We start from the raw sequence: 26,793 nt of genomic DNA on the forward strand, positions 1-26,793 counted from the left end.
CCCCCCCATCTAATTAAATGGCTTGCTAAAGTTTTGCTAGCCCATTCATCTCATAACAATCTAACTAGCAGTTGACTTTCCGAAGTTTTGCATGGCCAATTTTCATATAACAACTGTTTCGTGCACTACTTTGCTTGAAAATTCCTATATCAACTGCTAAGATAAGCTCCTGGGAACCGTTTTTCATATTGCAGGGAGTTCTTATTGTAGGTGAGAGGGGTACTGGTAAGACATCTCTAGCATTGGCTATAGCCGCAGAAGCTAGGGTGCCTGTTGTTAACATTGAGGCCCAACAATTGGAAGGTGGGCTATGGGTTGGACAAAGTGCATCCAATGTTCGTGAATTGTTTCAGACAGCAAGAGATTTGGTTATCCTCTTTTAACCACCTTGATATTTATTTTCTCTTTTGCTTCACTTTCACTATTTAGACCTTCTACAACTATTTGAGTAAAATAGGTCATTAGGCAGTAGTAAATATATAGTTGACAAGCAAAAAAATTGTTCTAAATGTCTAATAATATAAACTTCTGTTAGACTAGTTAACCAGTGTTGGTTGAGTTAGTTACGCAACTTACACTGTCAGCTAGATAGTTAGGGTTGATAGTTAAATAGAGGAAACTGTGCAGAAAGAAGCCATTCATGGATATGGTTAGCTGGACAGAGTTTGTGCTCATTTGTAAGGGACCAATCTTGGAAGGAGATTCTCTCTCCTTGAGTTCTTTTTTTGGGGTACTACCAAGGGTATCCCCTCCCCTTTTTGGGTAAGGAACTAATCCCTTTCGGGGTGCGTGGCTGTCCCTCCCAACAAGTGTCAGTCCTAGAAATCTAACTCTTGACCTTTCGGTCATCTTGAGGATCTAACAGAACCTTACACCACTAGACCAACACCTTGTTGGTTCTCTCCTTGAGTTCTGTTACAGAAATAATACACTTCCATTTCTCTCTCTGCTCCTATCGAAATTCCTTTTCCTTATATGGTAATGTTTTTCTACTTTTAATCTATTTTTCCTTTTCACCTAGGTTGGACCATTGGTCAAACTGTTTGGATTGTGAACCAGTCCTCACCAGTTTGATGTCTTGATTGTTTTAAAATTTTGGTTTCTATTTTTGCAAGCTTTATAGTAAGCTAATAGTAGTAGTTTGTTAATCTTTGAGTTGTATAATTTCTATCTCCTCTTTTATTGACTTGTTTGCAGCTATTTGTAGGCTCCTGTGATAATATTTGTTGAGGATTTTGACCTGTTTGCTGGGGTACGTGGTACATATGTCCATACCAAAAATCAAGATCACGAAGCTTTCATTAATCAACTGCTAGTGGAACTTGATGGGTAACTTATATTTCTGGGTTCTTTTGGCTGACTGAGAAAGAAAATATACTCATGCCGCCAGTAAATGCTGAGCACTGTGCAGTTTCCCCCATTTTGATTGTTGTTATACTTTTCAGATTTGAGAAACTAGATGGGGTTGTTTTGATGGCTACTACAAGAAATCTCAAGGCAATCGATGAGGCCTTGCAGAGGCCAGGTCGTATGGATAGAATATTTCACCTTCAAAGTCCGACTCAACTGGAGAGGGAAAACATACTGTACATGTCAGCAAAGAAAACCATGGATGATCAGCTTATTGATTATGTAGACTGGAAAAAGGTTTATCTGAAATTCTCTTTTTATTAGAAAAGTAATTTTATAACTGGGAACAGGGAGTGTATAACTAGTAGGAATGATGAGATATCTTGAAAACAGAGCCATATTTGAACTAGAAAAAACTTGAATGCAGCAAGAGTGCCCAGTCTCTGCATATTTGAAATGGCGATTCTGTCGAAATATCCGCGAGTGTTGCACCAAAAAATAAAATCCTATGCCGTTACACGGTTAAGGTTAAATGGAAAATGAGAGAATTTTTTGCTCCAACTAGATACACCAATGTACCAGAAAAAGAAAACACCCAAGAGCTGCATAATGGTACACTACCAAAAGATTTTAGCCTCCTTGTTTTTTATTAAAAACCTATATGATGAAATCGCTCCAAAGTAGAGGGATACATCCAGTGGCCACCAAGAAACCCAAAATGTTTTACAAATAAGAAAGTAGCCACCTTAGACCACTAAAATAGGTCGTCTGCTATTTCTGAACAAAAAGTGCAATAGGAATCTGCCGTAAGTAATTTGTATTAATGCTGTTTAAGTGTCACAGGACTTGACTTTAGAAGGGGCTTTGAACTTCTGGTTAGGTTTGTCAACTAGGAATCTTTGATGATTAAGGGAGCGAGTTAGAAACTGAAAATAGGACTTACAAAAAACATACCACATGAATCCTAAGTTCTTTTAATCGGTTATTTACATATTTTTGTCTTCTTTTAATAAAAAAAGTGAGCTCTTGCTCATAATATGGATTTTGATACCTAGATTTTTATGTGTTTAATGCTGCCCTTGAATCTTTTTGTTCCCTCTTTCTATAAATAAGACTTTACTAACAGAGTTGAAGAATAGAAAAAGTAGAGGATCAAGGTTTATTTTCAAGGAAGTGAAAACACAGTCAGAAGGAGGGGGTGGGGGGATCTTATAGTATGACAATATTGAACTTGAGCGTGTGAACACATTGAAGAGTTGGAAGCAAATGAACAATCATGAGAATGGGGGATAATGAGAATTACAGTTGTGGAACAGAAGAATTTCTCTGACTTCTTGCTTATAACTTTTAAGTATTGTAATAGCATAACTTGAGAGAAAAGAAATTAGTCCAACAATATACAATCATGATATGATGCCCTTAATGGTTTTACTAGTCTTAGCACTTGGTTTTGACCAATTTTCCCCTACCTTTGGATTCAAATGACTGTTCATTTTCAGGTAGCTGAGAAGACGTCTCTTTTACGACCTATTGAATTAAAACTTGTTCCTGTGGCTTTAGAAGGAAGTGCCTTCCGGAGCAAAGTCCTTGACACAGATGAATTGATGAGCTACTGTGGTTTCTTTGCTGTAAGAATTTGCTTAGTATTGTTTTTTTATATAATAACTTAAAACTGAAAAAGTTAATTTGTTTTGTTTGGGTTTGGGTTCACCTAAAGGAGGCTATGTGCTCCTTTCTGTAGAACGCTCCACTCCCTAACAAAATTAGGATGACTGTTTTTTTGGTCTTTGACTAGGTTAGCTCTATAGTATTGGCATTGCTATTAGACTAATTGTCCAACCCTTTGTGCGTTGTGACGACAAGTATCCCCTCCCATCAATTGCCTTCTCCAGGTTGTGAAGTTTTGTTCTCTCTCCCGGGAGCATGACTTGCTTACCACTATAAGATTTGTATGGTTAAATTTCACCTTAAGCTTGGAAGACAAACACTTTTATTGTATTGGAGTATCTGAACTCAAACCAAAATAGGTTTTTGTACATACATTAGTTTCTGAGTCCTGGATACAACCTCTCCTCTTGCGGGGAAAAGCTGTATACATCTACCCTTAGACTCTAATAAGTGGGAGTCATATACACTGGGCTACCTTTTATATGAGTTTATGGGTATGGGTAGTATAGTATGCATATCCCCACCCATACCAACATATTTTGATGGGTAGTTACCCAACCCCATTGTCATTAATGGGTAAATCCTCTACCCATTGTGTGTGGTTTTTGCTCTTATCCATTGGGTTGGAGTTTGAGTCCAATTGCCACCCCTACCACACCGCTCCAAATGGAAAAGGACTAACTTGGTATATGTGTATTAGAATATATTAAAGTATTTTAGAATATTTTAAATTATATTATAAAGAATGTATAGATGATACTTAGATATAGAGAGAATATCTCATACTACAATGATTATATCTTAAGACTGTTTAGAGTATCTCTTAGGATTGAGATTATTCTTTTATTATTTGTTTTCTTATTTAAGGAGTCTAGTATTAGTATAAATAAAGGTTAATATTATCCCTTCTGTATCACGATGTCAAATCACCATTTACAATATTACCAATATAATTAATTATTTTCTTCATCATTTTTCTCCTGACATATCTAAACCTTATCATTTCAATATGGTATCATAGTCATGATATTCGCTTCGAGGGAAGCTTAGGCTTGTGATCTTTTTGATGGTTGATTTTATGATTTGTCACATTTTCTCTCGTTTGTTCTTAATCGTTGTCGTCATCTCATTTTTAAAGCTTGTCCTTTCCACTATTGTTTTATCGTTCTTCTAAACTCCCTCTTTCTCACATTGGTTTTCTCTTCCTATTATGGGTTTGTTCTTGCTGGTGCATGATTATGTTAAAGCTTCAATTTGCATTGTTCTTCTTGGATATGCAGTTGTCATCTCTGTCACAAGCGTCATTGGTTTTCTCTCTTCTCCATATGTGACAAGTTGGATGCATATGATGTATATGCTCCACCTTGAAGTGTGTTGGATTTAAAACAATTGAAGTGGTTCAAATCTTGTATGGTTCAGATTTATCATGGACTAACTACCATTGTTAATGGTTTAGAGCATTTGTTCCAAATACCTTAGACTACCCTCATCATAGCTATCATTGTGTCATTTTCTTTGCAGATTTCACTAACGTTTAAAATACCTTCAAGCCATGTTTGGTGGAGCTCATGTAATTATTTTGGTTATTTTCCTTTTTAAAGAGATTATTTGTAACAAGCTTAGTAAGCTTTAAATTGAGAAGGCGTATTAAAGTATATTAAAGTATCTTATAATATCTGAAATTATGTTATAAAGAATATATAGATGATACTTAAATATAGAGAGAATTTACCATATTATGATTTATCTTAGATTTTTTAGGATTGCGATTATTTTATTGTATCTTTTATGATTTCTTTTCTTATTTAATTAGGAGTCTAGTACATAGTAACATAATTCGCTTGTCACCCTCACGAACCTCGTACCTATTCGCCCGTACCAATTCGCGGTGCGTTTGCGACCCGATTCGCATTATTTGGTAACTTGGTTCACATCTTTTTGAGGACCCAACCATGACTGCTCAATCCTCCAAACTCCAAAGGTAAGTGCATCTTCGGTTGGTTTCATGGCAAGAGAAGGCAAATACACCAAAAGCAAACAAAAGAGATACATAAGAGAGAAAGAGAGTTGGAGAGGAAGGGGTTACAACCGCAAAAGTTGAGGGAAGATAAAAACCTAAACAAAACTAGTTAAGTTTAGGGTTGACCTATTTAGGCTTATTTTGTGGGTTGGCCCATTTAGTTTTTTTTGTAGGTTGAATCACTTAAAGCTTATTTTTGTAAGTTGGACAAGTTCTGACATTAAGAATTTATATTCTCATTTTATTTTAATTTAAAAATTGAATTTTATTAGAAGTGCATTAGTTAATAGTGCACTAGTTACTGTGTTTACATCACTTAAGTAATTGAGTCAGTTAGACTTTAGTTAGAGTTTGTTAGTAGGTTGTTAGAACCACATGCCTTGTATCGTCTCTATATAAAGGACTCTGCTCCTTATTGTAAATTAGATTGAAATAATACAATTACTCATTTTACTCTCATTAATTTCTCTCTCTCTCTCTCTCTCATATTCTAGATTCGTCTTCACTTTCTTTTCTTACATGGTATCATGCTATGGCTGCCACACAAACCAACACTGGAACCTTCCATTCTTCACCACCGCTTTCTCCCTCCGCTGCTTCGCCGCTTCAAGCGGTTTCTTCTCCTCTTGTTCTTCCTCTTCCTTCCGTAAAACTGACAGAGAAGAACTATCTGGTGTGCGCCATTTCATGCTCGCAACCCTAACTTCCAACAGAGCAAACAAATTCGTCTTAGGCACAAAAATTCCTCATCGATTTCTCTCGGAGGATGACAGATGTCAATCCAGCATATCTTCGATGGGAAGAATTGGATCAAACTGTGTTTTCGTGGATTCTAAACTCTCTCTCTAAAGCACTTCAACCACGTGTGGTTGGATGTAGACACTCATGGCAACTCTGGGAGGAACTTGATTCCTATTGCAATTCTCAAACGAAAGCACGAAGCCGATAATTACGTTCTCAACTTCGTTCAATTTCACAGGGTTCGAGTTCAATTTCTGAATATTTCACAACAATCAAGGGACTTGTGGATGCTCTAATCTACATAGGTACGCCGATTTCAACTGCGGAACATATTGATTACATTCTTGATGGCCTTAATGAGGAATACCAGCCAGTTATCACTTCTGTAGAAAGTCAATTGGATTTTCCTTCTGTTCATAATCTTGAATCATTTATGCTTACCTTCGAGTCTCATCTTGAGAAGAATAAAGGTAAAGCTCTATCAGATGCTCTCTCAGCTAATGTTGCTGTTCACTCCACTTCACCACCTTCTTCAAAACCGATTAATTCATTCTCACAACAGAATATGCCTTTGTCGCAAACTCCATCGCCTTATTTTGCGCCGCGATCTGAATCACAAAATCTAGGTTTCATTGGTGGTTATGGAGGTTTTAATGGCTATCGGGGAAGAAGTGGCAATCGTCGTGGTGGTAGGAATAGAGGAGGAAGAGGTTTTGGATGATTCTCCCCATTGTTGTGTATATTGCAATAGTTCTGGTCGTGAAGTCAACTCTTGCTACTATGCTCCACCGAATTTTGGTGCCACCTACTCTCCTCTTTCCTATCATGTGCCACATACTCTCCTTATTCACATTATCCAACCCATTTTCTTCCCGACTTTAACAAAGATTTCTACTCAGGACCTTCTCAATCTTACAATCATGGGCCCTCATTTTATCCGATGCATGACACCTCCCTTCTTAGGCCTGGCCCAAATCATTCCGCAAGGAACACATTCCCTCATTATGCGATGGACACCAAGAAAGTAACATGGTATCCTGACTCTGGGGCCACCAATCACTTGATTGCTGATCCAGATTTGGGTGCATGAACCAACTGAGATGTTCTCTCATGATCAAATCTACATGGGTAATGGAACGAGTATCCCTATACAGTCTGTTGGTAATTCTTATTTCTCCTCTGTCTCTAACTCACATTGTGATTTCAAATTGACTAATCTTCTTCTTGTTCCCTCTATTACCAAGAACCTCTTAAGTGTTTCACAATTTGCAAATGATAATTGTTGTTACTTTGAGTTCCATCCTAATGTTTGCTATGTGAAATCACATGGTTCTAATGAAATATTACTCAAAGGATTTCTCACCAAGGAAGGACTCTATGCTTTTCAAGGTGTTCTTCCCACCTTTGTGTCTTCCTGTGCCGTAGCTTCTACAACTTGGAATTCTTCTAGTCATCATAGGTCTAGTTTTGGTGTTTGCAATGAGCTTAACTCATCACCATGTAATAAATCTAGTTCTACTATGTGTATTGAGCCTAACTCACATACTTCAATGTTTGCCCTTTGGCATCTTAGGTTGAGTCATCCCCAGGAATCAGTTGTTAAATATGTTCTAGCAAATTGTAAAATCTCACACAATAATAAAACCGTGTTTGATTTTTGTTCATCATGTTGTATTGGTAAATCTCATAGACTTCATTCTGCAATTTCCTCTACTGTTTACAAATCATCCTTTGATTTAGTCTATGTTGACCTACGGGGTCCTGCACTCGTTCATTCTGAAACAGGATTAAGATATTATCTCTCTATTATGGATGCCCATACAAGGCACACATGGATTTTTCTGCTTAAACATAAATCTGAAACACTTTCTTTGTTTCAGTATTTCTTGAGCTATGTCCACACACAGTTTAAACTCACTGTTAAAGCCGTGCAAAGTGACTATGGAGGAGAATTTAGACCATTTACTAAGTTTCTTTGAAGTCATGGAATTGTGCATAGGATTTCTTGCCTTCATACATACCACCAACAAGGCACTGTAAAAAGAAAGCATAAGCATATTGTAGAAACATGGCTAACTTTACTTGCTCACTCTCATCTTCCCTTAACTCTATGAGATCATGCCTTTACAACAACTGTTTTTCTAATCAATAGACTTCCTTCATTTACTCTTAACAATAAATCTCCTCATGAACTTCTCTTTGGTCAAGCACCAGACTATAACCTATTCAAAGTTTTTGGATGTGCTTGTTTCCCTCTTCTTAGGCCCTACAATAAGCACAAGCTTTCTCCTAGAAGCTCAAAGTGTATCTTTCTTGGATACACTTCTAATCACAAAGGGTATAAGTGTATGTCATATGATGGAAATATTTATATTTCAAAAGATGTTATCTTTAATGATATATGTCTTTCCATTTGCTCTTAAAAGAAAAGGTAAATCCAACACTGATCAAAATGTTTTCATTTCATCTCCCACTGATTGTCATATGTCTCCTATATTCACTGCTCCTACTGAGTATCCTCCACCTACAGAGACCTCAATTTTCACAAACACCTCTCATCCAGTTCCTACTAATAATGTCTTAGCACCTGTTTCAGTCTCATCTCAAAATTCTCAGTCTTCCTCCCTACCTTCTAGTCCTACTCTTCAACCTATTAGTTTTGATTCTATTTATGCCAATCATTTACCTCTGACTACTGGCTCTGTTCCAGTTACCTGTCATCCCATGTAGACAAGATCAAAATCAGGGAATCAAAACTATATATCCCAGAGTCCACCTTGTGCAATGTGAACTTGTGAGTGCTAAGGCTGCATTAGCCTTTCCTGTACGACAACAAGCAATGCAAGTAGAATATGATGTACTCATGAAATTGGGAACATGGTCTCTAATGACTCTACCACCTAATAAGAAAACTATTGTGTGCAAATGGGTTTTTAGAGTTAAAGAAAACCCTGATGGAACAGTCAACAAATACAAAGCTAGGTTGGTGGCAAAAGGATTTCATCAGAAACAAGGAGTGGATTACAATGAAACCCTTTTCTCCAGTAGTTAAGCCAGTCACAATTTGGGTTCTGCTTACTCTTGCTGTTTCTCATCAATGGATGATTGAGCAACTTGATATCAATAATGCCTTTCTAAATGGTATTCTTGATGAAGAAGTTTACATGACTCAACCATTGGGGTTTCAAAACAAGGATAAGTCTCTAGTTTGCAAGCTTCACAAGGCAATTTATGGACTAAAGCAAGCTCCAAGGCAATGGTTTGAAAGACTAAAAGGATCTTTACTCAAGTTTGGATTTAAAATCAGCAAGTGTGACAATTCTCTCTTCATTCACACATCTAAGACCTATAAACTATATGTTTTGGTATATGTTGATGACATAATTGTCACTAGGTCTTCTTTCTCACATGTTCAACAACTTATCAAGGATCTGAGTTCTACTTTTGCTCTCAAACAACTAGGTTCTCTTGATTACTTTCTTGGCATTGAAGTCAAACACAAAAAGAATGACTCCCTATTCCTATCTCAAACCAAGTACATCAAAGTCCTACTTGAAAGAGCTAATCTTTCTTCATCTAAGTCTCTTCCTACACCAATTGCTAGCAATTGCAAACTTACCAAACATGGATCAGATTTCTTTGAAGATCCCACTTTCTATAGGTCTATTGTTGGTGCTCTTCAATATGCAATTGTCATCAGACTAGATATCACCTACTGTGTGAACAAGGTATGTCAATTCCTAGACAAACCTTTAAATTCACACTGGACAACAATGAAAAGAATCATTAGGTATCTTCAAGGGACTCAGACCATGGGGTTAACTGTCAAACCTGCTGGAAATCTCTCTGCTCTATCAATTGTAGCTTTCTGTGATGCTGATTGGGCATCAAATATTGATGATAGAAAATCAATTTCTGATGTTTGCCTCGACTTGGGTCCTAATGTCATTACTTGGTGGTCAAAGAAACAACATATTATTTCAAGGTCAAGCACTAAAGCTGAATATAGAAACTTAGCCTTGACTTCTCAAGAAATCATGTGGGTTGAGTCTCTGCTCAAAGAACTACAAGTCTTTCATCAAACACCCACTATTTTCTGTGACAACTTAAGCACAGTAGCAATGTCTCACAATCCAGTTCTGCACAACCGCACCAAGCATATTGAATTGGATTTATATTTTGTCAGGTACAAAATACAAAACAAAACTCTAATTGTCAAGCACATTCCCTCAGAATTTTAGACTGCTGATATACTCAGAAAGCCACTACCTAATACTCAATATATTACTCTTAGAAATCAGCTACGAATTCAAGATTGCAACTCAACAGATTAATCAAAGCGTGCGTCATCATCTGAGGAGTCTTGGATTCAGGGGGACATATTAGAAGTGCATTAGTTAGTAGTGCACTAGTTACTGTGCTTACATCACTTAAGTGACCGAGTCAGTTAGACTTTAGTTAGATTTTGTTAGTAGGTTGTTAGAACCACATGCCTTGTATAATCTCTATATAAAGGACTCTGCTCCTTATTGTAAATTAGATTGAAATAATATGGTTACTCATTTTACTCTCATTAATCTCTCTCTCTCTCATATTCTAGATTGGTCTTCACCTTCTTTTCTTACAAATTTAAACTAATTATAATAATAATGTAAATATAGTTGGTTAATATATGAAATTATTTATATAACTTAATTTTAATAAAAAAATTATAATTAACATATAACTAATAGGTAAATAAAATAAAATAAAAAATTACATGAAATTAACTAGTATATGTGTTAAATATATCCCTAGCGAACCCAAAATTTGACAAGTAGCGTATTGCGGACTGCGTATCCGTACCCGTACCGAAGAGTACCGTATATCAAGTATTAGTATAAATAGAAGTTAGTATTATGTTTTTTGTGTCACAATATCATCACATCATCATTAATAATATCATCAATACAATTTATAATTTTAATTAGGAGTCTAGTATTAGTATAAATAGAAGTTAGTATTATGCCTTTTGATCATTCATTTTTCTTCTTCCATATCTAAATCGTATGATATCAACGATGTCTCTTGAGCTGCCTTAAATAAATAAAAGAGACCCCCTTACAGCCCTACCCCATCCAATCCCTCTGCATGTATACCAGTATACCATAGAGACCCCCATAAAAAACAGGCACAATAACAAAGTGATGTCAAATGAGTCTTACGTTTGCTTATAGCAACAAGTTCTTGACTAATATTTTTCATTTGGCATTTAGAGTTTCTGTTATTAGTATGGGTGTTTGATATTATATTTTTTCTTTTGTTTTTATCAAGAATTACTACATAGATGTTATTTCTCGACTGTTATCTTGAGACTGTTATAGATCTGTTTCTTTTACAACCATGTTCTATATATTTTTGTTTCATATACTTCGTCGTTTAGGAAATGAACTATATTATATTGCCTTTGTCTAGACTTTCAGTTCCATGATCCCCAAATGGTTGCGGAAGACCAAAGTTGGGAAAAAGTTAACCAAAGCGTTGGTGAATCATCTGGGACTAACATTAACAAAAGAAGATATCGAGAATGTTGTTGATTTGATGGAACCATATGGCCAGATTAGCAATGGGATAGAGCTTTTGAGCCCACCACTTGCTGTAAGAAACTATCATCTGCATAATACTTATTATGTTGACAAGCATAGCTTCTATTATATACTGCTACATATCACTCCTGGCATTGAGTTTCTTCTTCCACTTTTGAATTAGAATATAGTAGCAGTCTAGTTTTCTCTATTTTAGAAGCTTGAAATTTTATTTAGTTCTATTGCTGTAAAAATATAATTAGATGGAGTTTCTTTGTTGTTCAGTGGACGAGGGAAACCAAGTTTCCGCATGCTGTCTGGGCAGCTGGTCGTGGCGTTATTGCTCTTCTATTACCAAATTTTGATGTTGTTGATAATTTATGGCTTGAACCTCTATCCTGGCAGGTCAGTCATACTCATTCCAGGTCATTTTTATATAACTATAACTACACAATATTGCTCTGCTTCATAGCTGAACATGACATGCAACAGCATTCTATGATATATATATCTTGTGCTTCTTTTTAATGTTTACTGTTGTCTATCCTATAAGCAGGAGTTTTATTTGGTGTTTTGTTGTTATATAAAAGATATTGGTGTTGGGGTTAAATATTAATTCACTTAAACTTATGTATGTAAAATCAGCAGTTACAACTTACAAAACCTTGTAATATTGCTGTACTTCCTTAATGAACAATATATGCAATGGCTTTTGCCTTCACTTCTAAGTATCCATGTTCTCTTGTATTTATGTGTGTCTCATCTCAATGCCAGACTGTATTTGATACTTTGTGCATACTATAAGATGAACTGTGGGAGTTTTTGACAGAACTAAAATGGTTTCCTACTGAAGTTTTGTTCCAAGTTTTTAGCAATGAAAAAAATCACTGGATTTGTGCTTTTCTCTTTTGTTTTCTTCCGAAAAAGCATTAGGAATTGTTACAAATATTTCTACTTCAGATGCATTGAACCAAACAAGTGGTTAACAATGTTCAAATACTGGTACTTGTAATACACGTAATAGATTTTATAAATACACACAAAAGGAGCCTAACTGATCCTCAAGATAGTGCATGCATATATCTTCCTTCTATAGATTTCCTCAATTACACTTCTAGCAAAAATTTGTATTATAGGAACACATTGACCTTCAGTAAAACAAATGTTGTTATACTATTAATTATTAACAGAGAATATTTCTCATACCTTTAAAGATTCCAATAGATTACATTCTTTCATTATTCTCGGTTCTTTTATGCTTCTTTAGCATTGCTTATTTGTGTTTCTGTAAAATACAGTATCCCTGCCTCCCGCCTCATGTGTTTGCTTTCGCAGTCTAGCTTTCCATGTGTTCCTAGCTAGATGTGGCCAATCACTTTTTAAGTTTTAAATTTCAATTAAGATTGCAATAACCTGATTTTTGATTGACTCTATCTGAGGCCTATTGAGGAAATTATAACTGGCTTATCACATTCTCTTGGTAGCCCGTGTTCTCAAAACTAGCTTGGTAATCATGGTAATTACAGTTTTGTACTCTAGTCTGATAGAGGAAATCATAATTTATAACTGACTTATTATATTTACATGAATAATGATGTAGTCACAATCATTTTTATGTAGGGAATTGGATGTACAAAAATTACGAAAGCAAGAAATGAAGGTTCTGTTAATGGGAATATGGAATCAAGATCATATCTTGAAAAGAAAATTGTATTTTGTTTTGGATCATATGTTGCATCCCAAATGCTACTTCCTTTTGGAGAAGAAAATTTACTGTCTTCATCTGAGATACAACAAGCGCAAGAGGTTGATATCCTACTTAGGCGCAGCTAAAATATCTCATTGTTTTCCATCTTATAAGTTATAATTTCTTTGAAAACGAATATTGCTTATCAAAATATTGTTTTGAGCATACGAAATCTGATTTTGTTTATGTACAACAGATAGCTACACGAATGGTCATTCAGTATGGGTGGGGACCTGATGACAGTCCTGCAATTTATTACCGTAGCAGTGCGGTATACACCTTTCTTACATGCATTTCAACTGTTTTGAGTTTGATGAATTGATGGTTTTTTCTTCTTGTGTCTAGATTGCATGGCATTTAAGATTTAGATCAAATTATTATAACTATTGATCCTTGAACCATATCCCCTCTTCTGGTTTGGTGAGCAGTCTAGTTTTCATAATACTGGTGTTGACCATTCTTCTTTGATCAGTTGTAGTGGCTTGCTTGTTTGTCTTTTTCTTTAGTAGATTGGACCATTGGAGACTGGAGAGTACTGCTTTCTTATAAACACAACTCCTATTTATTTTGAAGTTATGATCAATGAATTGAAGGAAGATTTCTGTGGCAATTGCATAAGAAAGGCATAATGTTTATTGTGATTGGTTTTGTATTGTTAGTTTATTGTAAATCTTAGAGAATGTATGTGTTTATCATATTCATCTTAATAGTTCATGAGTACATTGTGAATATATATGGACAAGGAGGTATTGGCCTTGAGACCTATTGGGTCTTAAACTAACCAACATCTATACATGATATATTGTATAAATTCAATACATTTCTTATGGATTTTGCTGACACAGACTACAGCATTAAGCATGGGGGATGATCATGAGTATGAGATGGCAGCTAAAGTTGAAAAGGTAGCCATATGTTACTACAAATTTAACTACTTTTATGGAAATGCATCTAATGTAATCTTGTGAAATTTTTAGATGTTTGACTTGGCATATCTCAAAGCAAGAGAAATGCTACGGAAAAATCGATTGGTACTGGAAAAGATCGTAGAGGAATTACTGGAGTTTGAAATTTTGACGGGAAAGGTAAATGATTATTAGTGTCAGAGGTGATGTCTTTATAATTATTTTATACTTGTTATCCATTCTGACCCCTTAATATGGTGGTCTTAATTTACGAATTCAGGAAAAGTTATCAATCCAAAAGCCTAATTTCTTGATCTTACATTGTTTTTGGTGATATATTTTTTATGGGGCCTGCAAATATGATACAATACTTTAAGTTTGATTTTATGTATGGCAAATCCAATTTGTTTATATTTTGGTGGGATTATTAACCAACCCCAGTATTATAAGAGATATTCTTGTTGATCTCATTTGTATAGTTATTCTTTAAATTTCATTATATCTCTTGTTTGTAGAAGTTAATTTAGTATTCATGATGTTTACTTGAAATAATAAAGTAGCGATATATCTTACCAAATTCTCAATATGGTATTGAAGAGCCAATGCAGTGAGATCATTTGTTGTTTGTCAACTGAAGTATACATCCGCCTGCTGTTTCCTCCACATTTCCCTTTTGCAATCTGTTGTTTTATAGTAGTTATTATGAAAGTTACATGTCTGTTCATAATATTATCTACTTTCTTGCAGGATTTGGAAAGAATAGCTAAAGATAATGGCATAATCAGAGAGGGAGAACCGTTTTCTCTTTGTGAGGTTCAAGCCAGTGAGGTATGTAATTATTATCTCTAGATGTAAGTGGGGAGTGTTTGTGGCTAAATTAAGTTATTGCTGTATATGCTTACGAAATAAATTATATATCAAAAGCTCGGAAAAATTAATATTGGCTTCCTGTTACAAAAAGTGATATAAGGTAAAGGCATTAAGATAAAAACATGCACTTGGGAAGGATTGGCAGAATAATCTGAAGATCCAGAGTTTTCAGAATATTAAATAAATTTAACAACCATTTTCTCTTTCCACCACAAAAGTGAACAGTTTTGCACTTGTCATTCACTCAAATATTGCTCGGCCTGCAATATCTTCACTTACAGATCCACAATTTCTAGTTTTCTACTATCAACTTTAAACCCACTCATAACAATCCAGTCACCACTAACACCTGAAACACCCACAACCTCCATCTCTGCACCACTTCCTCTGTTGCCTCTGCCATTGCATGGTTGTTTTCTTGTTGGAATATGTCCTGTTCCAGGAGTGATGGATGGATATTTGGAGAGATAGAGAGAGAAAGAATTTAGCATTAAATTTCTTGTTTATATTTGTTTTAAAGTTCTTGAAAGGGACAATTGTGTATTTGAATTACTTGAGTAATTTGTATGCACTCAACCTTTTTTTATTTATAGTATAAGAATCCATATATGAAATAAAATCAGAAAGATAAATATATGATAATCATATAATTAATCCTAATTACATACATGATATGATAATCATATATTTAATCCTAAGAGAAAAGGATGTATACATGAAAATTGTAAGAGTTTTTGACACTGTCACTGTATCATCCACCATTCATTTTTAATCATGATTGACTTTTTAAAAAAAGTAATCCAAATGAAGGGTGAATGATATATTAATTGTGTATAAATATTTACAATGTCAGTGCATAGATATTACACTCTAATCCTAATCATATATAGAGTCTTCTAATTATCAACAAAATCTTTTATTTATCTTAATAATCTCAACAAAGTAACTTTAATTTACTAAAATACCCATGAAGTATAAAAATGTTTGTGAATACACACATGCTGGAGGCATATTGGTTGTAAAGAACGATGTTAGATGTAGAATTTGTATATTAAGTTCTAATCGCCCATTACATTTATGCATGTATCAGTCTCACTGTTTTTGCTTACTGTTATGCAGCCAACATCCAGCAAATTCCTTGAAAGTGGTAATGCATCAGGAAGTGCTCTACTAGCATCCTAGATCAATAGGGTACTCTTGCTTGTAGTATAGTTTGAGGTGAGAATCATGTCCATTTTAACATTTTTGTTTGGTCACTCGGTTCATTAGTACTTGGACATGGACCAGAATGAATAGTTCAGGATTCAACATGCTATACTATTATCATGGGTGTGTTTATTGGGATGAGAAGATATAACACTTATTTCCCAGCCTACATCTTGATGAGAGCAATGTAATATATCCTGTATATTCTAATGTTATATGACATTTTATTCCACAATGCAGCTTGATTAACATTTATTAGCTTTAATACACAAGCATATCTGAGGAACTATATGTTATTGCAGTTTCTTCTGTATTGTTTGAATTAGCTTGAACATATATGAAAGATTATATTCTGTCTGAAAACATGTATAAAAACAAAAAAAAAAATTAGATGATTCTCCAATTAAATTTTTTGGTATTCAGGAAATTTTATTCAATCCGAAATTGAGTTGCAGCTTAATCTTTGTAATGAAGTTTTTTTCATGTTACTTTGAAACAGAAAATAAGTAACCAATACTTGTCAAAATACATGTATTTTCTATTGGTTAATATTTTTACTAGGTAAACAAGGCATAAGACAGGAATTCACAATTCACAAGCAGAAATAATTAAAAAAATATCAAAATATTCAATCTATGAACTTGTTGCTACAGAAGGTTTACTATTGGGAGGTGGTATATACTGGCTTTTCTATGCTGCTGTCTTGATCTAGATTATAGCACACACTTTTTCTTCTTGGTTTAGCCACACCAAGCATTGTGATGACGTCTCTCATAGATGGTCTTTCCTTAGGAAGCTTTGCAGTACATAGAAGTGCGATTTGGAGTACTAGTAGCATCTCTTCTTCATCATGTTTGCACAAACCAGCTATGGTGGGGTCTTTATTTATGAAGCTTTGTAGTACATAGAAGTGCGATTTGGAGTACTAGTCACTCCTCTCTCAGGACTTAATTGGCATTTTCTATGTCTGTTGGCTGTTGCTGACCTCCATAGTTTCTTCACTGCTACTGTTATACGAGGTCTATTGATTTCGGCTTTGTAAACAATACCAGTGACACCCATGTCAGTGACATTTGATTCCTTTATGCAATTTAGAATGTCACTACTAGTCAAATTCATCCTTTGGAATGCTACTAGCCTACAGGGCCAATCTTCATTTGTCTGTTTGAATCAATCATGGATGCAATTGTTATACAAGTACAATCTCTTGTATATCCATCTGCCACCAAAACATGCTGCACCAAGAGATAAAATCACTGAAATGACAGACAAAACCAATAATAATGTGTCTGATGTGTGAGCTCCTATGTAGGTGGCTTGTCACAGTAAAACTCTGAGAACATAGAGGGAGAATTCCCCCACAAAGACCAGCATTGCCAATAAGATGATTAGGACTCACGGTCATCAGGATCCCACTTGATGGTATTGGGCTCTCAAGTTCGTTATACGACAGGTTCCGCATTTACAAAGCTGGGGAGCTGCCAGTTTTTTGGTATGCTACCAGTAAGTGAGTTGTTGGACAGATCCATAATGGATAAGGTGGGCATGTTTGTGATTGATTTTGGGATTTCACCTACCAATTGGTTGTTTCAAAGGTGAAGGTTGACTAATTTTTACAAGAAGCAATACTTTCTGGGATTTTGCTAGAGATATGGGTGTTTGAAAGATCCAGCACTGAGAGCTATGGACAGTCCTGGAACAAATAAGACAGACTCGAAAGTGATTCGATGCAGTCTGAAACTCGACCATTAAGGTTCATGTTAGAGAGGTCAAGACTCTCTACCAAACCTTTAGAGTTGCACAAAACTCTTGTCTAGTTACAATGTGGTGAACCTCCTTGTGTCACATTGCTTGGTTGTTGCCAATCCTTCAGTTAGTACAATGGATCAATGATGCTGGATTTGTTTGAGAGTAGAGTTGACAATTCACCATCTGCTGCAGCTTGAGCTCCCTCAGCAAAAATAAGAGAGACCAATGGAAGAGTATAAGTGCAGCAGATTGATCTGCATTTTGGTCATTATTCTCTTTTGTGTTAGTTCATTAATTTTGTTGCATTTTCATTGCAAAGAACAAAGCATGAAGGGAAAGGGAGGGGAGGGAAGCTTTAGGAAGTTCTGAGGTCAAATTAATTTATAGTAAGTTGATTACTGATAGATAACTTATGAACAAAAGGACAATTAGTTTATTGGATATTCATGGGTACTTAGAAATCTGCTAGACATCATAACATGCACAGAATGTGTCTAATTTATAAGGTCAACCCATGTGACTAATTTATATAGTCCTAACTCCTAATGCTCACTTTTTTTGCTTTTTTGAATTTAGGCAAGTTACACTTAAGAACTTCACATATTCTGTGATTTTGAAGCACTAATAGCACCACCTTAGAGGGGGAAATTGGTAAAATAATCCCTCCATGTGGTATTCTTTGCTTATTTAATAAGTTACCTCACGACAGAGTGTTTAATTAGTTTTAGCACACCAATGATGAATCTTTGAAGCAGTTAGTGTTAGGGTAGGTTTTAAGATTCAATCATGAATGAATATTTGTGTTCATATCATCTTACACTTCATGGTTTTAACGACATTTATGAAAGTATAACATGAAGCTAAATTGTATTAATGTGTTACACATTCTTGTTTTTCCAATCAAAGGTTAATAATTGGACCTATGATAAACAATGAAAAGGGAAGGGCTTCAAGCAACTTGAAATGGGAAGCTCGTGTTAGGAGGAGGAAGACAAAGATCTGTTATCCCCAAACATATTACAAAATCTATCATAACTCAATCACAATATGCCACATCAGTTAAATGAAATTAAACATTTATAATTTTATCTATTTTTTTATTCATTGTGATTGGTATAAACAAGCTTAGGAACAACAGATTCTCCTTCTGAAGAGGAATGGTAGTTGATTCCTCATTATCGGAATTGAATTCACCAAAAAAAGAAGAAGTTGCTCTATGTTTTCAACTATGAGGATGAAGGCTTAGTTGCTCTACATCTATCATTTCCTTATTTCACAATATGAATTTATGGAGGTGAACTCGAAATTTGGCACCTCGTCTAAAAGGATAAACACATTTCTTAATTATTGGTTTAGCTCAGAATATCACTTCTAAATTTTGGTACCTCGAAGTGTGTTCATATAGTACCCTTTGCTTTCAGCTTGTGATATGTAAACTTTGCCTTTAAAAGGAATGTTGAGATTTCAATGTTGTATTCTTGACATTAGTTGCTTTCTTTTTATAGTAAAAACAAAAACTACTTTATCTACAAAATGATTAGCTATGCAAAAAATTTCTTACCATGAACTTACGCTTAATGCATTGAACATTATAAGGTAATCAATATGCATAAACATAGATACCATTAATGTGATCTAAGCATAAACATTATAAAAAATATAGATATGATTAATTATGAGATTTCATTATTATAACCTCATTTTGTAGTATTATTAATTCAAGAGATCATATAGATATATTATAATAGTTACCATATAATTATTGAATTATCACATAGACACATGGTGATGAAATATCTTTTGTAGTATAAAAAACATAAATCTGTTAATTAAGCATATAGAAAATATATTTTTGTTCAACAAAGATAATATTCTCTACGATATCATGTCTGATTTATACTACACAAATTTTATCTTTTATTGATCATAAAAAACTTATAGATAGAATAATATTCAACATATAATGAATTTTATACTAAAAATTTCACTACTATATATTATATATTAAGCAAATTAAACTTATAATTTTTGTCCCTGGTATGAATTAGGTTTTCTATTTGATCACTTAATTTATTAATTCTTGTGCCAAATTAGTCTTTTAAGTTGAAAATTCTTATCACCGTTAGTCTTCAATGTTAATGTTTCCTTTACCCCATTATATATTCCATTCAACTCATTAAAGTAAGATTCTAGGCTTCTAGCTTAAGATAATAGAGAGAGGGCATATAAGAGAGAAAATGATATCTCCTTATAAATTAAAGGAATATGCATCAATATCAAAGAATTAAGTATTAACAATCACACCAAACCAATTAAAATATAGGGTAATATTTATATTAAAAATTTATATAACATTATTCACCTATCATTTATACAATATTTTTTTAATTACATATATTTTCTCTCTCATTGGAATAAGGGATAAAATAAAAAATTTGTCTAAAAATTATATAATATATTTTAAAAGTACAAATTATAATGTTAGATAGGGGTCTCTTAAAAAACAGTAAAAACTAAAGTTGATCTAAAATTTTACATGACGAAATCTGGTTCAGGAAAAAAATAAAGTTCCGAATTTTTTTTATTCATGGATAATTTCATCCTTGAAAATTTTATTCCCATAAAAATTTCAAGGATACTTTCAGATTAACTGTATCAAATTTCATCAATTTAGGTGTTCACTTAAAAAAAATCAGAAATAGATAGAAAAGGCAAAATAGAAGAAAACAAAGTTACACTTAAGACGACGTCGCAGAGGATGAGATAGAAGGGTCTGGTTCCACTTTAGAAATGAGAGACAACAGAGAAAACTAATTTTTTTTGAGAATCTCTTCAACCCTTTGAACTTGCACCAAAGTTATCCAAAAAAGTGATTTTCTCGAGAAAAAGCACAAAATTTTCTCGAGAAAAAACTTCACCTTTCTGAATCAAGAGTTACAATGAAGTCATTTACTCCATTTTTATGTCTTTTAGTTTTCTCACTTTCTATTCAATTCGAATCTTCTTTGGGATCTAAGAGAACCGACGTGGCTTATGTGACTCTACTTTACGGTGATGAATTTTTGTTGGGCGTTCGAGTTCTTGGGAAATCGATTCGAGACACTGGATCCAACAAGGACATGGTGGTTTTGGTCTCAGATGGTGTTTCTGATTTTGCCAATAACCTTCTCCAGGTACACTCTTCTCTTTGTTTCTGAATTGTGTTCATGTTATTAATTTCCAACGAGGAGTGAAATTTGATGCTCAGGTTATTCAGATTGAAACTGTATATTGAAAGTTTGACATTGAATTTCTATACTTTATGATTAATCCCTAGGTTTGCAAGTATGAGTAGTATAATTCGGATGCACTGTCATTATTGTTTTACTTTATTGTATTATAAGATATAAGATGATATTGAATAATTGGTTGATAGGGTAAGCTTTTAGAGTAATAGTGCATTACTATTAAATCCATAATATTGTTGTTTATATTTTAACTGTTTTTATTTGGTGGGTAAGGTTGATGTATGTATTATTGATTTTGTGTGTAGGCGGATGGGTGGATAGTTGAGAAGATTAGTTTATTGGAAAATCCTAATCAAGTGCGTCCGAAGAGATTTTGGGGTGTGTATACAAAGCTGAAAATATTTAACATGACTGACTACAAGAAAGGTAAAATATTTATGTTTTTGTGATGTTTGTGTTTGGTTATAGAATTTATGGAGGGCACTCTAAACTTTGCATGTAGGTGATCATTGTCTTTTGAATGGATTTATTTATCGGCTATCTTGAATATATATATTTGTAGTTGTTTATCTTGATGCCGACACTATTGTGGTTAAGAATGTTGAAGAGCTTTTCAAATGTGGAAAATTCTGTGCTAATTTAAAGCATTCTGAGAGGTTGAATTCGGGAGTCATGGTGTTGGAGCCTTCTGAAGCTCTTTTTAATGACATGATGAGCAAAGTAAAGACTCTTCCATCTTACACTGGAGGTATAATCATTTTTGTATACTAATACTAAATTCTATTATTTTAATTGTTTAAATTTCCTTGTTTGAAGCATGTTGTATCAGATGTTGATTTGCATTTCTTAGGTCTGAACAATTGTCTTTGTTCATGTTCCCCCTTTTGCAGGAGATCAGGGATTTCTCAATTCGTATTATGCTGGATTTCCCAATGCACATGTTTTTGAGCCAAATATGACCCCAGAGATGTTGAATGCTAGACCAGTTCCTGAAATGGAGCGACTTTCCACCCTCTATAATGCAGATGTTGGTCTTTACATGCTAGCTAACAAGGTACTGGAATATAGGTAACAAGTGGATGGTTTTTTTTCCTTTTAAGTAACTTGGGACAATAATTCATGAGAAATACATCTCCTTATTTGAGTTTTTCATTCAGATGGATGCTTGTTAAATCCATTTGCCTTTTTTGATTAAAGTTAACTTGTCTGGAAGAGTCCTACATACTTGTATATTGATGTTGAATTAATGTTCCAATACTCGTGATGTGATTAACAAATACTATCTTTTCCAAGGCTATTTCGCCTATCTTTGCATAATGGCTGTATTTGTCAATTTATTCTCAGGATAACTTCTCTTAGAATTTTCCTTTTCTCAAAAACTTGCACGATAGAGGGTTTAGCAAGTTAGAGTCTCTTCTGATTGTATTTGATCCTGTTCATCTTCCTTCGGACCCCAATCCAATAAGTTGGCCTGTAACCCCCTAAGGGGCAAGAGTGTTCACTTGTAAACCTTATCTTCTAGTTCTGGACTCACTCCCCTAATAGAGATAGATTTTGTTTTGGATAAACCCATAGAAGTCCAAAGTTCCCTCAATGGTCAAAGCGTTATTGCCTGACTGTTGGCTTAATAGAACTTAAGAATAATAGGACCTAACTCTACCCCAGAAGCTAGGTTATCGAGGGAGGGTTGTCAGAGACTTTTATCACCGGTTCTTTGCTCATATACTCAAGCAACATGGAACTTTAAAATTTAACACTCCCCTTCACAACCAAGATTGGACATATGAAGCATGATGTTTACAAGATTGGACATCTATGGATGGCCTAATAAAATGATAGACTGATACCATTTTAGAACATTTAGGCCTAACCTACCCAAAACCTAGCTCATAAGGGAATGGTTGCCTCGGTCATTATAAATAGTTCCTTGCTCATATACTCAACCAGCTTGGGATTTAAACACTTAACATACTCCTTCATGCCCGAGTTTGGACATATGAAGCAGGAAATTTGCTAGACTGGACATCTTCCGGTGGCTTAATGGCATGATAAACTGACACTATTTCTTAATAATTAGGCCTAACTCCACGCTAATAGCTAGCTCATAGGGTTATAAATGTTTTTTTGCTTATCATATACTCAACAAACGTGCGACAGATTTTAACACTTAACAACATTAACATGAACATAAGATTTTTGATTTGTTTTGAGATGGATTTTCTCTGGTTGGTTTAGGAGCTCATGATAGAAATTATAACAAGTGCTGAAGCAGCTGCTCAGTAGTTATGGCTTTGCAGTGGTCTATATTAAAATAATGAGGAGTTATACAGTCATTGAATAATGGCAACATTGCAATTAGAACGTTGGATCAGCACTTGTTAATCTCACCATATATATATAGGTCAAGGTGATGCTGTGGTAAAGCCTCAGATTCTGCCACCAGCTTAACTTGTTCATTGTGCTTTACATCCTGCTAGAAGCTGGGTCTGGGACATGTGTGGTCTGTAGTTCTTGCTGTTTTTTAGAGTCGTGGGAGGTTTATGAATATGATTTGATTAAGATTTGAGCAGCATAGGTTCTTGTAAGTAATCAGCTGCCTAAGTGTTGCAACCATGCCATGTGGTTTAGCATCAATCAAAGTTAAGTTTGAAATATTAAGTAGCATATTTCATACACACAATCATACCAAATATATGCATTTAAGTGTCTGAGTGTTCCTTTATATTGCATCTATCTGTTCAATTATCTAATCATTCATGCTAATTTATCCAGTGGATGGTAGATGAGAAGGAACTCCGTGTGATTCATTATACACTTGGTCCTCTTAAGCCTTGGGACTGGTGGACATCTTGGCTTGTGAAGCCCGTTGATGTCTGGCAGGTATTTTTGCAACTTAATATCCTATTTTATCAACATCTCATTTTTTTTGGTTTTCCCCTAATTTGTTTAAAAAAAACCATATTGCTTAAGTAATCATGTTGACAAGTTGAAGGTTATGACAAGAGTGTGCTATATTATTTGTTCTTATCTTGATGCTGAGCAGAATGTAAGGGAACAGCTTGAAGAATCACTTCCGGGAACAGGAGGGGGGCAAAATCCTAATGATGATTTTCTTCTGAAGTTTCTTTTACTGCTACCATTTTGTGCTATACTCTTCTGCTGCTATCGTTCATTTCTAAAGGTCAGCTCATGGATTAATATTATTCTCCCAGCATTAGGAATTCACGTAAGTCTCATAATATTGTATTTTCTGCAGAATCAAGGGTACTTTGGTTCCTTTTGTAGAAGCTCACTATGTGATCATATAAGACACCTTTATTATAGGATTAAATCAGGTGGACCACTTGCCTATGCCAGCATTTCTACTTCAACAATCAATTCCTCTCATCAGGTCAGTTTTGGGATTTGGATCCTCTCACGGAGGCCCTAGCATGACCAATTCATTTGACGAAACAGATGGTCACTGTTGCCTGTGAAGAATTGACAGATTCCTGAGCTCAACATTGTGCACGTAATGGTCCCACGTGAGAGGATCTGACAGCAGTGGTTGGATATTCATACTGTTTATGCTTATGTTTTTCTAACTCACTAAAATTTTCTTTATGGTGTTAAGCAGCTCTCAAATGGTGCTCAATACAAGGTTCCCACTTATTTGGGTGGCATTTCTGTCTCTGTCTGTTTAATGGTAGCCCTGGTGTCTCTTGGACTTGCTCTCTTAATAGTGCCTCGGCAAGTTACTCCATGGACTGGTTTGTTTTTGACGTACGAGTGGACCTTCACAATCTTCTTCATATTATTTGGAGGTTATCTCCATTTGATTTCTGAGTGGGGAAAGATCATGGCACATCGAGCAGCTTCGTCCTTAGCTCATCCTGGATCCTCTGATGATGATTCAGGAAAACGTATGTTCTCCTAGACTAAAGCTTATTTGGCGGTTTCATCTTTCATTTATTTGTTTCCTCAGTATGCTTATTTTGTTCTTTTATTGTCATGGATAATTTTATGTCATTTGTATTTTGACAGGCCACCAGCGCCCAATGTCATCTTGTGATGCTGCCACATGGTTCTATGGATTAGGGATGGCTTTCTTGGCCGTTGCTGCTCCATCTTTGCCTTATCTTTTTGGTGCTACTGCTTTGTTTCTACGGTAATTTTATTACAGTTTGTTAGTAAGTAATATATGTATTATTGCACCATGCAGTCGTCATCATGATTGCTCTAATATTCTAGCTATACACTTTCAATTAATTTAGGTGAAAGTTCACTTTCCATCTTTGTGGTTTGAAAAACAGCTCTTTGTTCCTGATGTGTTTTTGTTGTCATTGACTTTCAGTCAATTATTAAATGTTGAAATTCAGATTTAAAAATCCAACAATCTCAGGTTAGCTTATGTTATTTCTTGAGTGGTAGCTTACAATCATGTGCACCGTGCACCTGAGGTAGGCTCTTGGAGTGTGGTTCACCCTTTTTAAGAAAGGGGAGGAGAAACCATTAACTGTAAGGTCATTTGACCATTTAATTAGTCATTCTTTGCTTATTTTGACTCCCGTCTTTCTTAATTCTGGCTTCAATTGCTCTGTTTGCTGTTGTTTTCTTGCAATTTTTTAAGGGAGAGGAAGGAAAGAAGAAAGTAATTACCAAATAGATGATTTATCACCAGATAAAGCAACATATTTTTCTCAAGACAGTTTTTCGTTGTCTGTCTTCTATTGTAGCTTGGTGCTTTTCTGTTTCTTATATACATCGCATAGAATACCAGCACTAGTCTGCATGAAATTCAACAGAAATTTAATAGAACCTACTAATAATCTTCCCTTATTTCTGTCATATCATTTTAAGTAGTTTTTTCATTAAAAGATAGCATCGTTCCCAAATCTTCGTCTTCTGGTTTGCGCTTACATTTTTTTTTTTATGCCTAACAGGTTAGGTTTGATGGTTGTTGGGGGCATAATATTAGCATCTTTCATGACATATGCCTCCGAACATCTTGCTATTAGATCATTTCTGAGAGGCCTTGAAGAGTGGGATATTGCAAAGAGTAGGAGCTTATGTTTCTTATGTTGATTGAATTCTTGGATGTGGTATGGTGTAACCCATGGTATTGTATTTTCTTTTGTTCAATTACAACATACATCCTTGATCCTTAACATAAATTGTGTTATGCGACCCTTATCTTTCACCCGGGCATAGGATTGACTATGCAAAGATTCACAACAGAGCATCACACTAGGTGGAAGAAAAGTGCTGGAGAAACTATTGGTATCTAGTTTATGATAAAATCCAAAAAGTACATTTGATTTATGTAGCTTATCTCAGATGTTAGCCTGGTTATTTTATAGTTGTATTCAACCATTCTAGTTGCAACTATAATTTAAAATTTTGTCCATCAAGCATATTGTATTTTTTTGGGGTTTCTATTGTAAAGTTATGATTATGGCCTTGGTCCATTCAAATTAAAACATCTTATTCATGTTGTTTTTCTTCTTTTTTTGCCAGCCATGTTGTTCTTGCTTAAGATTTTGATATTTACGTTCATGCTTCAACCATCATAAGTTTTAATGGTTCTCTTCAAACAGTTAGATCTTTAAGATTGATAATTTATGAAAGCTTAATGTATTGATTTGCTTTTGATTTTGTTTTAGGCATGGGTAGTAGACTTTATCTTCAAAATGAATTGAGTCTTCAATGCTCTGAGATTGTTATCAGTGGTTTCCTTTTCTAGTAAAGAGTAAAACTACCTTTTTCT

General features: G+C 34.7%; 2 protein-coding genes and 1 long non-coding RNA gene across 3 annotated transcripts in view; 2 read left to right on the forward strand and 1 right to left on the reverse strand.

Annotated features, from left to right (window-relative positions):
- LOC109345399 (probable inactive ATP-dependent zinc metalloprotease FTSHI 5, chloroplastic) overlaps window positions 1-16,306 on the forward strand; it is a 23,040-nt gene extending 6,734 nt beyond the window's left edge. Inside the window, exons 8-19 of the mRNA XM_019584381.1 lie at window positions 195-368; window positions 1,208-1,329; window positions 1,446-1,647; window positions 2,850-2,978; window positions 11,234-11,416; window positions 11,629-11,748; window positions 12,964-13,149; window positions 13,287-13,361; window positions 13,936-13,995; window positions 14,068-14,175; window positions 14,743-14,823; window positions 15,985-16,306. Coding sequence (XP_019439926.1) covers window positions 195-368; window positions 1,208-1,329; window positions 1,446-1,647; window positions 2,850-2,978; window positions 11,234-11,416; window positions 11,629-11,748; window positions 12,964-13,149; window positions 13,287-13,361; window positions 13,936-13,995; window positions 14,068-14,175; window positions 14,743-14,823; window positions 15,985-16,047 — 1,503 coding nt within the window. The 3' untranslated portion in view covers window positions 16,048-16,306. The remainder of the gene's footprint in view (window positions 1-194; window positions 369-1,207; window positions 1,330-1,445; window positions 1,648-2,849; window positions 2,979-11,233; window positions 11,417-11,628; window positions 11,749-12,963; window positions 13,150-13,286; window positions 13,362-13,935; window positions 13,996-14,067; window positions 14,176-14,742; window positions 14,824-15,984) is intronic.
- On the reverse strand, window positions 12,762-26,624 carry LOC109345401. Its single transcript, XR_002107411.1, has 3 exons — window positions 26,228-26,624; window positions 14,988-14,992; window positions 12,762-12,773 (listed from the first exon to the last, which is right to left on the reverse strand). It is a non-coding gene; the product is annotated as an uncharacterized LOC109345401 (long non-coding RNA).
- On the forward strand, window positions 20,627-26,437 carry LOC109345400 (inositol phosphorylceramide glucuronosyltransferase 1). Its single transcript, XM_019584382.1, has 10 exons — window positions 20,627-20,993; window positions 21,353-21,473; window positions 21,610-21,795; window positions 21,938-22,101; window positions 23,820-23,927; window positions 24,091-24,228; window positions 24,304-24,438; window positions 24,664-24,949; window positions 25,071-25,194; window positions 25,970-26,437. Exons 1-10 carry the CDS (start codon window positions 20,760-20,762, stop codon window positions 26,109-26,111), a joined length of 1,638 nt encoding a protein of 545 aa, XP_019439927.1. The 5' UTR covers window positions 20,627-20,759; the 3' UTR covers window positions 26,112-26,437.

This window comes from Lupinus angustifolius, chromosome LG04, assembly GCF_001865875.1.
Source record: "Lupinus angustifolius cultivar Tanjil chromosome LG04, LupAngTanjil_v1.0, whole genome shotgun sequence".
NCBI classification, from domain to species: domain Eukaryota; kingdom Viridiplantae; phylum Streptophyta; class Magnoliopsida; order Fabales; family Fabaceae; genus Lupinus; species Lupinus angustifolius.

Coding starts and splice junctions, on each gene's coding strand:
- LOC109345400 (XM_019584382.1), top strand. CDS start 20,760: ATGAAGTCATTTACTCCATTTTTATGTCTTTTAGTTTTCTCACTTTCT. Junction 21,474..21,609: donor CATGACTGACTACAAGAAAG/GTAAAATATTTA, acceptor ATATATTTGTAG/TTGTTTATCTTGATGCCGAC. Junction 24,950..25,070: donor TGATGATGATTCAGGAAAAC/GTATGTTCTCCT, acceptor GTATTTTGACAG/GCCACCAGCGCCCAATGTCA.